Source organism: Tursiops truncatus, chromosome 7 (assembly GCF_011762595.2).
Source record: "Tursiops truncatus isolate mTurTru1 chromosome 7, mTurTru1.mat.Y, whole genome shotgun sequence".
Classification (NCBI taxonomy): Eukaryota; Metazoa; Chordata; class Mammalia; order Artiodactyla; family Delphinidae; genus Tursiops; species Tursiops truncatus.
In genome coordinates this window covers 44,328,340-44,346,191 of record NC_047040.1, presented here as the reverse complement: position 1 = coordinate 44,346,191, position 17,852 = coordinate 44,328,340, and the positions used below count along the sequence as shown (strand labels likewise).

General features: G+C 37.0%; 1 protein-coding gene across 3 annotated transcripts; it reads right to left on the bottom strand.

The window, feature by feature from the left end:
* Positions 1–966: 966 nt before the first annotated feature.
* Positions 967–13,634, bottom strand: OSGEPL1 (O-sialoglycoprotein endopeptidase like 1). Of its 3 annotated transcripts, none has more exons than XM_004316317.4 (9): positions 13,498–13,631; positions 11,937–12,177; positions 7,622–8,009; positions 6,630–6,834; positions 6,405–6,553; positions 5,152–5,282; positions 4,957–5,028; positions 3,395–3,501; positions 967–1,863 (listed from the first exon to the last, which is right to left on the bottom strand). In XM_004316317.4, the coding sequence occupies exons 2-8, from the start codon at positions 12,155–12,157 to the stop codon at positions 3,423–3,425; spliced, it is 1,245 nt and encodes a 414-aa protein (XP_004316365.1). In that variant the 5' UTR covers positions 12,158–12,177; positions 13,498–13,631; the 3' UTR covers positions 967–1,863; positions 3,395–3,422. The 3 variants fall into 3 exon arrangements, with proteins under 3 accessions (XP_004316365.1, XP_073663599.1, XP_019787091.1); XM_073807498.1 differs by having other exon boundaries at positions 6,630–6,657; XM_019931532.3 differs by lacking the exons at positions 967–1,863; positions 4,957–5,028 and having other exon boundaries at positions 3,390–3,501; positions 13,498–13,634.
* Positions 13,635–17,852: the final 4,218 nt, after the last annotated feature.

Below are 17,852 nucleotides of genomic sequence, written 5' to 3'. Positions count from 1 at the left end.
ATGCCGCGGAGCGGCTGGGCCCGTGAGCCATGGCGGCTGAGCCTGCGCATCCGGAGCCTGTGCTCCACAACGGGAGAGGCCACAACAATGAGAGGCCTGCATACAGCGAAGAAAAGAAAAATAAAGAAAAAAAAAAAAACTATTAAGATACAGCAACTCACACAAGTGGCACAATTAGTGTATATATCAAGTGTTAGAAACATTTTAAAATAAGAAACATTTTTAAATTGGTATGCTGGGCTAAAAAGACCTGATTCAAAGTAGCCTACATGTTAACACTCACTGTACTACCTTAAGATATTTAATGATAAATACTACAGGTACACGAGTCTTCTAAAATCTGAAATGTATGCTTTTAAAAACATTTTACTAAAGAAAAATCTGAAATCATTTCCCATCAAGCACAAAAGTATGGCTAAAAAGTGTGGCCACCACTGTTGACCATTCTCCATATGTACAGAGTATCTTTGGTTTGCAGCTGGAATAGATGACATTCTTTGTGGCTTAGAATCATGTGATGTCTTTGCCCAACCAGTATTGTTTCCAGTAGGTGCAAGTTTTGATGTATGTCTGCTTCTCACATACAGCAGCAAATGGATTTGATATAAAAGCTAACTAGGTTTCAGTGGGTCCTTTGAAGAGCCACTGTTTTTCTCTGTCCACTTTGCTCAATTGTCTCTATAGTCTACCTGGGCTGCAGTGAACACATACATTAATTAGCAGTTATTTTCTCCAACATGCCTTAACGTAACAGTAATGATGGTGGTGACTGCAGCTACAGGTACTCAGGGCTTTCTGTGTGCCACAGTCCAAAGCCTGTGCTCTTAACCACTGTACAATAAGAGACCTCTTTAATCTTCAAATCTGATTCAAAATTATCTTAATAGCTCTGAGTCACAACTTCCTGGTGGAATTCTGAGAAGAATGGCATATTTTATACTAGAAAGGGATAAATAATTCAAATGATACAAACCTGTGTCATTTATTCAGCACTGTTAATTCATATCATTGGAAACATTAAGCCTCTCTAGACATTCAAAAGATAAAAGCCTTTAGACAGCAAACTTTGAGCTTTAAAACTGGCTTCAGGTGGTTTCAAAGTTGATGATCAGGGTTTTTTTGCATTCAATAACAGACATTTCCTGAGTATCTAGGCCTAGCCGGGCCAACCTACCACGCTTAAAACTTTACAGTATTTCTCCTTAAGTACAGCCCCAAAGTACAGATTATGTTTATTACCCTGCACTTGCTTTTTATTTTTAAAAATTATACATAAGATGAGAAAGGCCTCAATATATAGAGAGTTTCAGCAAATTGCCTGCCTCTTACCTGTACTATAAGCTAACTGGCACACATGCTTACCAACATAGAGTTCAATGTTTCTCCCTTTCTCTTCCTTCCTTCTGGCTAAATACTGAAAGACCTAAATATATGGAATGCTTCCAGAATTTGCTTGTTTTTTTTATCTGTAGTTTACCTGATTTATATCATGAACTTAATTTTGACATGTGTGTTTGTAGCATCTGGAATAGTTTTGATACTTTGAAATTTTAAGAACTTAGATTATAGATATTCCTATTTTATTTATTTATTTGGCTGCATTGGGTCTTCGTTTCTGTGCGAGGGCTTTCTCTGCTTGCGGCGAGCAGGGGCCACTCTTCATCGCGGTGCACGGGCCTCTCACTGTCGCGGCCTCTCCTGTTGTGGAGCACAGGCTCCAGATGCACAGGCTCAGTAGTTGTGGCTCATGGGCCCAGTTGCTCCGCGGCATGTGGGATCCTCCCAGACCAGGGCTCGAACCCGTGTCCCCTGCATTGGCAGGCAGACTCTCAACCACTGCGCCACCAGGGAAGCCCGATATTCCTATTTTATAAAATTTGTGATGGTGGGAAAAAATTTTGGTCAATTTTCTTCATTAGTTTATATGCACTCTTATTGTAACAGTCAAAGGAAATACACTTTCTGTGAATTTAGATTCACATGATACAGAATACAAATCCAAATGTAAAAGGTGAATTCACAAACTAATAGTTTCTTCTAAATTATAGTTACAAACCAATTACATCATACCTATACCTCAACATCAAAGAATGTAAGCTTTATAAATGTTGCTGTTTCTATATGTTCTCTCATATAAATTATACTTCCAGGATAAAATGGAGGATCATAAAGCAATATCCTACGATCACAATTCTAGAAAAAGGAATTACTTATGGAATTTCCCAAAAGGGAAGGTCACCATAAGGAAGGATTAAAATAAGAAATCTTTTCATTCTAGATTTTTATCCTTAACCTCTAGTTTCTCAATAAAGCAAGTCACTGATTAGAAAATTAACAATTTGATCCAGTATGGATGATGTAACATAGCAAAATCTCTCAAAGGACATTAAATAGTTAGTAGTATCATCCTTATATTCAAAGGACAGTACATTCAGTTATTTTAATCTGGGCAGAAAAAAAGTCATAAACTGTTATGATATCTGCAGTAAAAGTCAGAGTCAAAGGACATTACCCAAAAATAAAACAGCCCTTTTCACCTCATATATTTTCACTGATTAAATATACTTTCTAAAATAATGAATGTGAATATATGTGGCCAACTAAAAAGTACAATATACACTCGAGGGATTACTTGCATGTCATATTTCTTTTCTTTTTTTTTGAGGTACGCGGGCCTCTCACTGTTGTGGCCCCTCCCATTGCGGAGCACAGGCTCCAGACACGCAGGCTCAGCGGCCATGGCTCACGGGCCCAGCTGCTCCGCAGCATGTGGGATCTTCCCGGACCAGGGCACGAACCCGTGTCCCCTGCATCGGCAGGCGGACTCTCAACCACTGCGCCACCAGGGAAGCCCATGCTTCCCTGGTGTCATATTTCTTAAAATGTCATATTTCTTAAAATCCCATTTTAAGAAATGTATAGAAATCCCATTTGCTCCAGAGAAGATACCGAATAATATATATATTTTTATAATTACTAACATATATTCTTTTGTTTTGACTTAGAATTCTTGAGTTGACATGACTTTGACCTGGCTACCTTTCTAAAATTGCTCTCTCATTAGAAAAGTCAGGCTAATATATCCTGATATGAAAAAGGGGGGTAAAGATCTATGCCTGTATAATATGGGGCCAGGATTTAGCAGAATTGCTATATTTTTTCCAAGGTTTTTCTTTCTACTTGCCAATATCAGTATATTCTTTTTCCCACAAGATGTTTTATTTGGTTTTTGATAAAAAAAAACCTATACTCCCTTATAAGACTATAACATATTATTATAGTCTCTCAGAAGAGCAGGTTAACCATCAAACATAAAAAGGATAACAAAGAAAGTCTTGATGAACAATTAGTATTATATATTTGATATACAAAAAAATCAAAACTTTACTACTACCTTTAGGGATATTTTTGAAAAGCAAAAATCAAATCTTCATTTTTAATCGTGGTACTTTTATGGCAGCTTCTCCAACTTCTTTTGATATATCTGCTCCAAGAGGACATCTGCATCAAAATCAGACAAATCACATTATTTCAAATTATTTTACATTATTTGTTTACTGATCTGTTACTAGCTCTGCAAACTATCTGCTTAGAATTCTGACAAACAATATACGTATCTAGTGAATAACTGACTATATGTGATGGTGGTTCTTGAATCCATAAAAGTACAATAGGACCTCAAACCAGAATAATGGGTGAAGGAAGGCTAGAAATCTAAATTGGACAATTTTTTAAAACCACTTTGAGGTATAATTGACATGTTAAAAGCTATACATATTTAATGCATACAATTCAATGAGTTTGGGGTTGAGATGTTTTTGAAAGAGTTCTCTCTCAAATACTGTAAATAAATAAAAACTTGAAACAGAAAAAAATAACAAAAAGTTGCCTTATAATGCTCTACAAAGCTAACAGGGTAAAAACAGTTTACCATACAAAGTCAGACCTGCATTTATTCTAACTTCAGAAATTCTCCAGGTTTCAAAAGCTAGCTTGCTCCTTTTCTACCTTCCTTTGTCACTGGTGGCAGGAGAGGTCTTAGATCCTACCCTCTTTCTCTGTTCTTCCTCAGTAAATACTTTTGGCCTCAGATTTCTGCTTTTGTACAATGTTGCCCTATACAAAGCTTCAAATGGACCCCAACCTAAAAAAAGCCATCATCTCCAGCCTCAACACTGCCCACAAGAAGGCAGTGTTGGATCAGATGGTAGATTCTACCTGAGGCTAGGCCATCAACTTAAGGGATTCTTTCTACTAGTAGTTTAGTCACTACTAACTAAACTGTTCATTTATGATCAGCCTTAATAGTCTATGGTTCACGTAGGTATAGTTATGTACTAAAATGCTGAAAAGTTTAAAACAGCAGATGAAACACTGTTGAAAATAGAATTGTTAGATTATGAAACATAATCATGCTTTACTGTTTTTACTATTCCAGAATTAGCTTAAGACCAGAACTTGATAACAAATTGAAAAACTGTGCTACTCCTAGGAACTTTGATTTGGGAGAGGAAATAAGGCTTGCAGAAAACAGCTATCTTTTGGCCATTTCTCAGCTGCCTGTGGAGAAGTATACTCACAACCCAGTCTCCCAGCTGAATGCTTCTTGCACATTTTCCTTAAGTTTCCAGCACGGCAGCTGATGCTGAGATGGTCCTAACACTGCAAAAGTCCAGGTCATGGACATGGTTTCCATTCTGGTCCCCAATGAGGGAATTCATCATCCTTACCCACTGCCTGTTTCTAACCTATGCTTTGTCAACATTTATATAATTTAAGCTATAACAAAAATATTTCTTATAAGGTATCTAACGCTTAGGTTAAATGAAAAAAATTAATGTACTCTTTCTTCAAGTACCACCAGAGTGTCAATGAAAACCTCAAATATAAAAGCAAAATCCAGGCTTTGACTTTTACAATGCAACTTGCATAAAGATTATGAATGGTACCACGTACTTTGGCTCATAGCGGATGCCTTCTGTGCTGTGTAAAATGCCCAAGCCAGCACGCAATCTTTCAACACCATTCCTAAATAAGAATCAATAAAAATAAAATAACTAGCCCAAGATTTAAAGGAAGAAAATTTAGCATGATGAAATGGCAATTAATATTTACATAATTATGAGTGAAGCACAAACATCCATGGCTTACCACGCAATCATAACGCCATTGTCAGTGCACAGTCTGGGAGGAGGACACAACAAAGTGCATTGTGTTGCATCTGTCACGATTTCCAGAGCTTTTCGGATATGTAAGTTACTTGCAACGCCTCCAGATACAACCTGAAAAAGTTGAGAAAACCAAAATTAACAATATCACACATGAATATGAGCTAAGCTGTGAGCTAAACCCGGGGAAATTACCAGCATTATACAATAAGACAATATCACATTTTGGTAGGTGGGTAATGAGCAAGTGATATATCTATATAATAAACATTTGCAAAGGAAACAAAAGTCACCAACAATTTCAATATTACCATATGATCACTTTCATTTTTGTATTTTCTTCTAACCCTTTTCTCATTACAATCATAGTACAGTATTTTAGACCCTGCAGTTTTCACTTGTATTTTTTTTCATTTTACTACATAATTCTTAAACTATTACCTTTGATATTTGTGTAATATTCCATTTTGTGAACCTACCATTTAAATATTTTTCTCGCTTTACAATTTTCCAAAGAATGAAGTTTAAGATACACAGGCAATTTATCAAGGCTTTTAAGCACATTTAAAGGGATTTCATCAAAGGAACATAAATCTGAAGGAAACAGCCTATTTTTCCTTCAATAATGACAGCAGTTATACTGCATTTTGTTTCATACTGTAAACCCTCTTTTAAATTCAATAAGATGCAGCCTTGAACTTTTTTGCCGCACAGGCTGTACGGATGTCCTATAAAGCTGCCAGGCCTGTACAGGGAATGGTTGTTAAAAGTTTTGTTTTGTTTTGAATTATTTATTTATTTATTTTTGGCTGCATTGGGTCTTCGTTGCTGCACGTGGGCTTTCTTTAGTTGCGGCGAGAGGTCTTCTCATTGCGGTGGCTTCTCTTGTTGCGAAGCACGGGCTCCACGCGCGTGGGCTCAGTAGTTGTGGCTCACTGGATCTAGAGCACAGGCTCAGTAGTCGTGGTGCACGGGCTTAGTTGCTTCGCGGCATGTGGGATCTTCCCAGACCAGGGCTCGAACTCATGTCCCCTGTGTTAGCAGGCGGATTCTTAACCACTGCACCACCAGGGAAATCCCAATGGCTGTTAGTTTTTATTCTACGTGATTTCATACTGTCTGCGATAGCATATGGCATAAAGATCTTTTCATCCTATGCTTAGGGTCAATTAATCTCTGGGAAGAAAAGTAACATACTGTAAAGGATTACTACTATTCTAAAATTACAAAACTTACCAGTACTGCATTACTTTGACATAACAAGTCTCTCTGCTTGCAAAATAGAATAGCACGATGTGTTCTTTTTGCAATGTGGCAGGCTACTGTGTGCTGTACTGCAGCAGCAATATCTGCAGCTGAAGACAGGATTTGCCCCTTCTCAATACCTGCAGGAATGAGCAGGTATTTTTAGGTACAATCCAGTGTTACTTATTTGTCCAACTTTACTAATTAGAAATATACCTTCTTCTTTTTCCTTTTGCATTATCATCTTATCAATAATGTGATGAAGTCCAGAAAAAGAAAAGTCACAATTTTTAGCATGTTGCATGGGAGGTTTGAAATCAAAATGCAGTTTATTTCCCTGTTTGGCCAAATGTTCTATAGCCTTCCCACCACTCATGGTGGAGCACTCTGGATGTTTTATTAAAGAAAGTCTTCTTGCTACCTATCAAAAACAAACAAAAATTTTTGTAATGTCATGAAACTGTACATTTTGAAACCCGGGTGCAAAGGAAATGAATTTTACCCTGGGTGAATAAGACATGCAATACTTTTACAAACATGGACCAGAACTGGTGGTCAGTCAAGACAGACAATCTTGCTGTTTCTGACAACCTGATCAATAGTGGCCAATCACTGCCTTCCTATCTACTTTTGCTCTTCTACTGGGGATGGAAAATAGGTTTGAAAATGACAATGACTGCTTAATGATGAACTTCAAAAGTAAGAACCTGTCCTATTTCTTCCAATCATTTCAGCTGTTGGCAACAGGTTTTTTTTATAAGGCAGTAGGCTTTAAGATTCTAAAACAAAGGAAAAGAAATCTGCTTGTCAGTGGTGTCAGCAATTGTAACATTTAATAATAGAACTTTGTGCATCTTTAATGTCCTTATGTTATCTTTATATATCCTCTTATTTCACTTTTTAAAGGTACATTACACTTCACAAAGCACTTTCTTTCATATATTATTTGATTAAAAAAAGTGTATATACAAACTATTTGAGCCTTTATATACTGATGTAAACCTCATATCATTTTATTCAGAATGGGTAAGAAGGGATCTTTTATAAAATTATGTACTACTCTTTTTTTGTTTACTACTGCACATAAGTTTTTTTAGTCTAATATATTATTCAGAAATATTTAGATGAATAGCAGTAGTGTATCTATTACTATTTAGCTGAAATAGACACCTTAACAAAAAAGAATAGAGATATTAATTCTTAATTACCTTGTCAAGCATGTCACCTGGCGCTATATCCAAAGACTTTCCAAGAAGCAGAAAATCTGAAACTCCTCTAACTAATGCCAAAAGACAATGACCTCCTGAAATCAAAAGAACTAAAAAAGGAAATTCTACTTTATTTGTCAACCTAATAGTAAGTGCATGAGCCTCCATATGATGAATGGGAATGAAGGGCTTTTTTAACTGGTCTACCAGTTGTAAGCTAAATGATAAGCCTACACCCAGGCTTAAAGCAAGTCCTGGTTTTATGGTAGTTGCAATTGCTGAGAGTTCACTTGGAGAGACTTTACTGGCAGAGAGAGCTTCTTGCACTATGCGTTGAATATTTTCTCTATGAAGCTGTTGAGCTACTGGAGGAATAATCCCACCTGTTCTGAAAGATATAAAAAAAACAGCTTTTTATAATTTTAAGATTATAAAAATAGAGAAAGAAAAAGTATATATTATGGCTGAAGGCATGTTTTCAAATTAACCATTATATAGCTAAACACATTAGTAAGTCAAGTATTTTCAAATTATGTGTGCCTTATAATGTACAGTACATTATAAGAACTCACCATGCAGTGATTAAGGATGTTATTTAATGTCTCTAACTTTTCAAAACTGTATACAACAAACTCCTATGGATTTGTTTCTTGATAAATGAAATCACCAAAATAATTTTGAGAAGCATTCTAAGGAACGAGTCTTGAATAAGGAAAGGACAGGATAAAACTGGATTTTAGGAAAATTAATCTATCTGACTGGAAGAAAAGAAATACTAACAGAGAGAAACATGAAGACAGTTTTGTGAAGAAGACGAGTTTATTTTTAAACACACTGCACTTGAGCTCATGGTAGGACAGCAGACAGCTTGAAATCCTGAAATAAAGTTTGGGAATCCAGTCTTTAATTGGATTGGTAATTTTGATTTTTGGTCCATATAGGACAAGCAGTGGATGACCACTCCAAATGTCAAGAATAAAGAATTAGAAGGCAAAGTGGTTAGCAAAAAATTAGCCAGCATGTGACTGATCAGAGAGGCAGAGCAAAAATATAGAGAGTCTGCAAGATATACCTCTAATCTCAAAAAAAACCCCTTCAAATATTGATGTTGTAAGATCTATATACACGGCATTCAATGAATATTTAATAGTTAAAATATGTACTGTGTCAGTCAATGAGGGCAATATTTAAAAGAAATGATCTTATTTCAACACATCCATAATATAATACCATTTTCCTTAATTCTTCAAAGAGACTTTTTCTCCTATATTCCTCAATTCAGTTAATGGCATCAATAACCTCCTAATCACTTGGGTTTCCAGGCTTATCTTTATCTCCTTTCTTTCCCTTACTTTCCACATTTAATTAAGTTTATCACCATTGATAAGGTCAGCACTGTCCCACTGCCACCACCAAGTTCGAAAAGCTCTCATTAACTCAGTCTATTCAAAGGCTTCTAACTGTACTTCCCTAGATACATTCTCTGATCCTTGGAATTGTTCTGTATGGTGTTGCCAGAAAAAAAGCACAGTGCTGACCTCATCACTCACCTACTCAAAAGCTTTTACTTTCTTGGAATTTGGGAGACTTTAAATCCAAATCCTCTCCCTCCTACTCATTTCTTCCTCCTCCCACTTGCCTACTCCCCTTCCTTTCTGTGCCTCTTCTATGTATTATCTTCTAAGGATTATGCTAAGCATCAGAGACAGAAGAGATGAATAAGACCATGGCTTTATTCTCAAAGAATTAATTATGATTAATAAAATCATTAATTAATAATCAAATAATAATTTGTAGACAGTATGGAAAGTGGATGATTAAAGAACAAAGCTAATAAAGAGGCAGTGAAACCATTTAGCCTCAAGACTGGAGCCAAGAGTCCAGGCAAGAGACAATAAGGGCTTGAACTAAGTGGAAAGTGGGAGGAAAAGTTTCAAGAAATATTTGGGAGGTAGATTTACTATGACTAGGTGATTGATTTGGGTACAGAGTGGTGAGGGAGAAGTCAAGATTGTCCTTCAGGTCTCTGGCTCGAAAGAAAGAACTCCTCTTCCAAGCAATCCTCTATTATTGCACTTGCCATGCTGTTTTACAATGACCTATTTACCTATCTGCCTTCTTCACTTTATACTAGTAAGAGAAGTACTATTGTTACTAGTAATAGGTAGGTTTTTTTGAGCCCTTGCTATTTGTCAAGACTGCACTAAATGCTTTAAAAGAATTCACATTTAACCTTCACAACAATACTATAAGCTGGTTGTCATTATTATCCCCATTTCACAGATAAGGACACTAAGACATAGAAAATGGTGCAAGGTCTCAAAACTAGTCAGTGGCTGGGCTTCTCTGGTGGCGCAGTGGTTGAGAGTCCGCCTGCTGATGCAGGGGACACGAGTTCGTGCCCCGGTCCGGGAAGATCCCACATGCCGCGGAGTGGCTGGGCCCGTGAGCCATGGCCGCTGAGCCTGCACGTCCGAAGCCTGTGCTCCGCAACGCAAGAGGCCACAACAGTGAGAGGCCCGCGTACCGCAAAAAAAAAAAAAAACTAGTCAGTGGCTGAACCAGAATGTAAACCACTTTATATGGTAAGCTGCTCAGAGGAAAGGATCATATATATGTACCCACAGTGCCTAGATGCTGCCTTGCAATTGTAGGTATTCAATAAATAATGAGATGCGCTGAGGAGATGGTACCAAATAGTTTATTTGCCTATATATTCCTCTCAAGTGACTCACGCGCTAGCTAAACTGTTTGCCCAGTACCTTCTCACCTCTTTGCCTTTGCCAGTGATGCTCTCTCAGCCTACAATATTCTTTCCATCCTCTTTCATTGAAGGCCTAACTATCTCTCAAGGCCACTGACCCCTGCAACATGTCATGTGCTATGCTGGGCACTAGGCGTAGTGTAGTGGTTAATACAGACGCAGCCCCTGTCACCATGGAGCTGAGAGTCTATTGGGGGAAAGACTGTACATAAGTAAACAAACATAAAAATTATGAAAAGAATTATGAGGAAAATATGCAGGATATGGTATATAGAATAAACAGGGTGGGAGTACCTAATTTAGATTAAGTGGTTAGGGTAGGCCTTTCTGTGCAGCTAACATTTACATGTTCAAATGTCCAATACACCCCAAAATAATGAAAGAACTGTAAAACTGAGGCATGGTAATAAGTTATTGTCTGCACTACTTCTTTGATACTCACTTTATGCTGCCTTGCACTGCTAACTTTCCTTGTAGGTCTACATAACATGTCTCAAAGATTAGGTTAAGCTTCTTAAAGGCAAGGACTTGTTAGTATTTCACTGTGCCTTATTAAGACCTAACACAGTCCTTTCATATAATACGTAACCATCAGAGGCCTACTCTGCCTCTTCACGTATACTATTTCTAATATTCTGTATTATTTCTATTATGCACCCCACAATCCTATAAGATAGACATTATCTTTCCCATTTTATGGATGTGAAAACAGAATCAGAGAGGATCAGGAACTTCCCAAGTCAGAACCAATACCAATCACTAATTCATGATTCACACACAGGTTTGTGATCTCAAAACACCAAACTTTTTCACTATTCAGATGTTGTAAATTAATGGCTTGACAGCATATCTGAACTGTATGGTATTTTAATATATTTGAATTACCTACTAATTTTTAAAATCTGGGAGATATTACCGTAACATTCTGGATTTCCATTTTCTCTTGAAAATTCTGATAATCAAATAACATAAGGCCTACATTCTTGCATGGCAACAACTGGCTGGAGCTGAGTAGTGACCTATAGATATTTTCCACATTATACCCAGCCTACCTATTTATGTAACCTGCCTGGTGGCCCTCTGGAAAAATTTGAGTTTATAAACCTGGCACCATTCTGTGCTTTAATACAACAGTATATTGTTATTTAAGTACCAATATGAATTATATGTGTAAATGTGAATAGGATTTTCTTTTGCAGTGATTAACACAGGCTAGAAGTCAGGTCATACTTTCCTAGGACTTCAGTTGAGACCATGAAACATAACAGGTGGACAAAAGAGAAAAAGGCATGAGGGGAAATCATGGATAAATATTGGAGTTTAGTTTCTTTTTGGCAACAGGATTAGCTAAGGTTGGGACCTTATTGTGGAGCTCCTTAAAAGCCAGGTTGAGGGGTTTAAGGTTTTCTACGGCAGTTATTAGAAACTTTTGCATGAAAGAAGAAATTAGTTCTTAAAATTTAACTTTTGTATGTAATAAATACAAAAAAAAATTATTTCATTTTATTTTTCCAAAAAAAAGTGGAAACTACCGAGATAATGTCTACTCACTTTAAATGAACTTCGGTTTGGGAATGTATTGCTTCTCCCAAAACATTTCCGGTTTCATCCACCACAGCAGCTGCTGTATCATCACAACTGGTTTCAATTCCCAAAACTAGTTTATGAAGAAATAGTTTTCCAGGATGAAAATTAAAACTTCTTAGAAATTCATACATATTCCTTTTTGATGGTTTAGAAAAAACTCCTGCTGTCTTATTCAATATTAGCATATTTACTGTATAGATAATTCCTGGAAAAGAATTAAAGAAACAAACTATTATTTGGAACTGACATTAGCCACTAGCCCATTCAGTAAAGCAAAATTCCAAAAACTTGGTTTATTTTTCAATATATAGTTTTATAAAAATTTAGGAAAGGTTTGTAAAAGTTAGCAAAAAATTTTAGTCTGTAGAAATCTGTTAATATAAATAACAGTATGAATGAATATAATGCTCTTTAAGAGGGAAAACGGGAAATTAGATATAAAATTTTTATTATTACTATTACTTGCATGCTGTTCTTACCAAACTATTGATTATTCTTTATAAAACAGCTAATGTTACAGTACAACAGCTGCATGGATAGTCTTTGGAAAAGTGCTATTCATTTTTTATAGCTAAAATTAAGACAAAATGTGGTTTAAAAAAAATTAGTAAGGGCAAAATGGAACTGATGAAAATCAATGCATTCCATTTCCTAGAAACACCTTTCAAAAGAAAAATTTAATCATTTGGTCGGAAAACAATAGTTCACATAAAACACAAAGTAAGATTTAGTCGTCTAAGTTTAGAAACAAGTGTTCTCATAAAGCTCATCTTTTTGCCTGCGCGGCCATGGCTCACGGGCCTAGCCGCTCCGCGGCATGTGGGATCTTCCCGGACCAGGGCACGAACCCGTGTCCCCTGCATCGGCAGGCGGAGTCTCAACCAGTGCGCCACCAGGGAAGCCCTCATATAGCTCATTTTAAAAGAGCATCTCAACTAAAACGACCGTAACCTAATACCTATTTTATCCATTAATTACAATTGTTTGAATTAAATCTCCATTTTTGCCACAGATTTATCATAATAGGGATCTCCCCAAATCCTCTTTGCCCCCAATAACAGCAGTCCATCATTAAAGCACCCTGGTTTTTTCACACTGCCAAATATCTAGTCTCATGCCTCCCAAATCACCTGTTCTAGAACCTTCTAGATATTTAAGTAGGCTCTTTCCCTATCACACTAATGGACAAAATGGAAAAAAATAAAAGAGCGAATATTGGAACTTTTATTGTTCCACAGGAGCAGAGGGCATCCAGGGATTAGAGATAAGCGACGTATTCACAGAGGACCCCTGCAGAGGATGCAGCCCCAACAGACGCGCCACGAGAAATTAGACTTATAGTCACTAAATCCAGCCAAGGAGGCTTGTGCGAAGCCCTCCTCGTTCGGGCCAGGAAGGATCCCAAGCGAACCCTGGGCACTTGGCCAGCGCTGGTCTCTGCTCTAAGGCGAGGGACTCTGACTGGAACCGCTTTTCCAGGCGCGCGAAAGCATCAGTGGAGAGAGGGCTGAGCTGTTTCACCCACCTTCCTCGTGAACGACAGTAACTAGTACTCGTCTACTTTCCGCAGCAAAGCCGATCGACCGCCCTTTCCTAGGTGCAAGGAAGCCCGAACCTGTCGCCCCGGAAGTGATGTCATCAACACGGAGCCCGCGTCCCGTCGCCAGGGTCAGCTGGTATTCCCCTAGAAGGCGTCACTCTTCGAGTAAATATAAGCACAAAGGCTCTCATTCCCCAGGTGGTGCACTCAAGCAATTCTCCCAGATTTGTAGGTAAGAATACTATAAGGTCACACGGCTAGTGACTGATCTAGTGGAGACCGAGCACAGATTCGACTACATAACATTTAGTTCTAAACACTATGCTACGTTAAAAGAAAAAAAAATTTTGCCTTAGGCTGCAATTTGGACACCACTGAGAGAAAAGTATGACTTTGCTTACTCTGGAGGTAAAGTATGTACTTCAGCATAGTATGTACCTCCTTGTACCTCCTTCAGTCTTTTGTTTTTATTTGTATGTGAACTTGTTACCATTTGAATAGATTTATCCCAATCTGTTTTTCTTCCCGGCTAGGCGCTAAGATTTTACTGAACAAGGACTTTATAAATGCAAGGTTGGACAGGGCTGGCACATGTATCTGCGCCTTGCATGGTGTGAAGCTCTTGGTATGAGGTAGGGAAGTCACAGTTATGGTCTAGTGGCAGATGTGTAATTCATGATTTCCAGATATGTAAATTTATAATTATCAGGACATTAGTAAGAATTTTTAAGGTAGAACTTCGGTTTATCAAAAATTTCATTTATGTGACAATAATAACCATAATTAATAATAAAGTGGCACTTACTATGTGCCAGGCACTGTTGCAGATTAATTAATCCTCACAACAATCGCATGAGGTAGTTACTGTCCTCATTTTGCAGATGAGACAACTGGACCATAGAGTTTGGGTGATTTGCAGATTACACAGCTTGTAAGTGCAGAGCTAGTATTAGAAGTCAGGCCATCTGCTCTGGAGTCTGTTTTCAAACTGACAGAAGATTAAATAGTTCATATTTTCCCTAGGATGTGTTGTTGACCCAAAAGAGGAAAAAAGAAAACTTAAGACCTAAAGGTTAAGAAAAAGTAGTCATCCTGATTGCATATGATAGGGCAGGAGTTATTTTCTTATACAGTGTGATCTATTCTGAACATAAAATCATTCCTGTCTGGCATTGTTTTTCTTGCAACTTGAATTACTTTGTTCCAGTACTCTCCTGTGCTGTCTAGAGTTATCCCTGTTGTGTTTGGTAGTATCAATAGTAGAATCCTTAACTGGGCACTCTTGGCTGGTGCTGAGTCTGAATGCTGCATTATGTGAAAGAGCCAAACTTTAGGACACATTAGGAAGATATTTTATTCTTTGTTTGAGTGCATGTGGGTGGTAGTAAGAAATGGTACTTACACCAGGTAGGTCCCACATATTTGGCAAGTGAAGGTATAAAGCTTTCATGTTCTTTATCGTACTGGAGAAGTTATTGCGGGAAAGGCATGCTCTCTGGGGCTTGTCTGAGCTTTCATGCAGATCACATCATATGGTTTGAATGCCACATTCATGGGCGTTCTCAAGAAAATATGGCTTAACCACTGTAACTTCAACTTGAATTGAGAGCTCTGAATCTAAATATGTTCACTTTGTCTCTGCTATTGCTTAGCTTTCCATTTGTAAACTTAAGAGGAAAACTTTATATAGAAGAATCTCTACAATACTCATTCCCTACTTATGTCTTACTAAACTGGATTTCATTTTCACATATCACATATTTATTGGTTCTTTCCTTTGTGCTAGGCAGTTTATTAGTTGTTAGGGATCAAAGATAAAATCCATTTTCTATTTTCAAGGAACTGAGTCTAATAATAGGCAATTACAATACAGCATTATGGAAAATGTGCATTGAGAGAAAAGTTGCAGGGGAAGGCGGTATCCACAGTCTAGCAGGACCATGGTGTGATGACTGGGTTTCAACATCTGATTCTTTTCTTAGGTTGAAATTGGTTTATCAGATCTGGAAGTGACTGGACTCTGTAGTGCTGAGTCACACACTCAATTTGCTAAGAAACTGCTATGTAAAACCCATAATACTAATGTATTAACTTAAGAGAAATGATGGAGGGTCTAGGATAGTTGAGCTTGCTGATCCTTACCTTCTCTGTGTTGATCAAATTACAATGAAAGCCAGATCCAAATTATAACGATTGTTTAGCACAATGGAATGGAAGCAATAGAAATGAGTTTGGTGCTTTTAACAGCTAATATTTCAGGCCTGATGCACCCCTTTCCACTTGAGTCACATACCCGCCTTATGTTCTTCATAGGTTGGATTGTGCTAAAAATACACTGTCATTTGCCTTTCTCTTCTTAAAGTTTCTTTGCTGACAAATATTTTTTGATGTGGAACATTCTTTCATTAATGGTAATACCATCAATCAGGAATCATCTTTGGAAGATATTTTGCTTTTTATTTCGTTTGCAGAACGATTATGCTTATTTTACAAATTTACTGCTTTTTAAAAATTGTGTTAAAATATATGTTAACAAAATCACCATTTTAAACAGTTCAGTGGCAATAAGTACATTCACATTGTTGTGCAGCGGTCACTACCATCCATCTCCAAAACTTTTTCATCTTCCCCAGCTGAAACTCTGTATCCATTAAACACTAATTTCCCATTTCCCTTTCATCTCAGCCCCTGGCAACCACCATTCTTTCTGTCCTTATGACTTTGACTACTCTAGGTACCTCATGTAAGTGGGCTCACACGGTTACTTGTCCTTTCGTGACTGGCTTATTTCACTTAGCATTAATGTCAAGGTTCATCCAGTGTGGTAGTATGTCTCAGAATTTCCTTCCTTTTAAAGCTAAATAATATTCCATTGTGTACATACACCATATTTTGTTTATGCATTCATCTGACAGTGGACACTTCGGTTACCTCCACCTTCTGACTGTTATGAATAGTGCTGGTATAAACGTGGGTCGTACAAGTATCTTTTCAAGTCCCTGCTTTCACTTCTTTGGGATATATACCCAGAAGTGGAATTGCTGGATCATATGGTAATTGTGTTTATTTTTTTGAGAATTTGCCATACTCAGATGACCTTATTTTTCAAGTGTGTGGGGTCTACATGTTTTGGCAGTAGAGGGAGAGGGTGAATTTCTTTGTTGCTTCCGTAAACTCCCTATGACCATTAAGCACCATGATAGAAGCATGCGTTTGATAATTCAAAGGAGGGACAGATGTTTCAAAGCAGAATCACTGTATCAGGTTTTCATGTAGTAGCTGGTATACTCGTATTTTCCTGGGCAATAGCCAATAAATCATCTGCTCTTCTGTTTCCATTTAAAAAATTACAAAATGAAGAAGATAATGCATGCTTATCTTGCAAAATCTTCAAGTTTTTCAAAAAAGTGTTGTCAAAAAATTTATAACTATATAGTTGGGAAGTCAGAATATTTATATATTATAAAATTCCTCTCATATTTTAGAGTTCATTCTAGTGTTAATGATGTAGTTTCCTTACTTATATTCTTGAATTTGAGAAGAATGTATTTTTATCAATGTAATTATGCAGTTAAAGGACACAGTAATAAAATTGGCTTATCTGCTAACTTAAAATTATATAGAACTTTAGAGCTACAGGTTGAGCCACTTTCATAACCATTAGTTGTTTATTAAAGACTTGAATGAGTCAAGAAATAGAATAAATTACACTGCTATACTGAACATAAAATAAAATCCGAATATATTTTTACTAAACTATTTTTTAATTATGAAATATTTTAGATTATGAAAAAGCGTCAAGAATAATATAGTCAACTTTTGTGAACCCAACACCCAATTTAAGAGCTAAAGTATCACCCAATACAGTTGAGCTTTCTGGGTACTGTATACCCAAGATATTCAGTATTCTAAATTTGATGTTTATAATTCTTATACATTCACCTGTAGCTAAACAAAAGCTTTTAAACCCCATATAACAAACTATCTGCTGAATCATTTTTAACTGGAACTGAAATTAGGGAGTAAAATAAAAACCTGAGACATCTCACTTTTTGACGTCAAGCAAAATAAAGGGTTTATCTTTGCTATTCTCTTACCTACCTTACTTCCCTGTCCAGTGCTACTCAAAAATTCCTTTTATTTTACCTAGACTTGTCTTCTCACTACTAAATTCGTTTACATTTCCAACATCAATATGTAATATCCATGTAACTGTTTTGGGAATTACACTTTTCTATCTGTCCTGTTAGAAAGATTATTAAACTGCATTGGTCTATACTGGGTTGCTGCATTTGTCTTTTGCAGGATTAGCATGAGGGTATTTTGGAGTCATATTTACT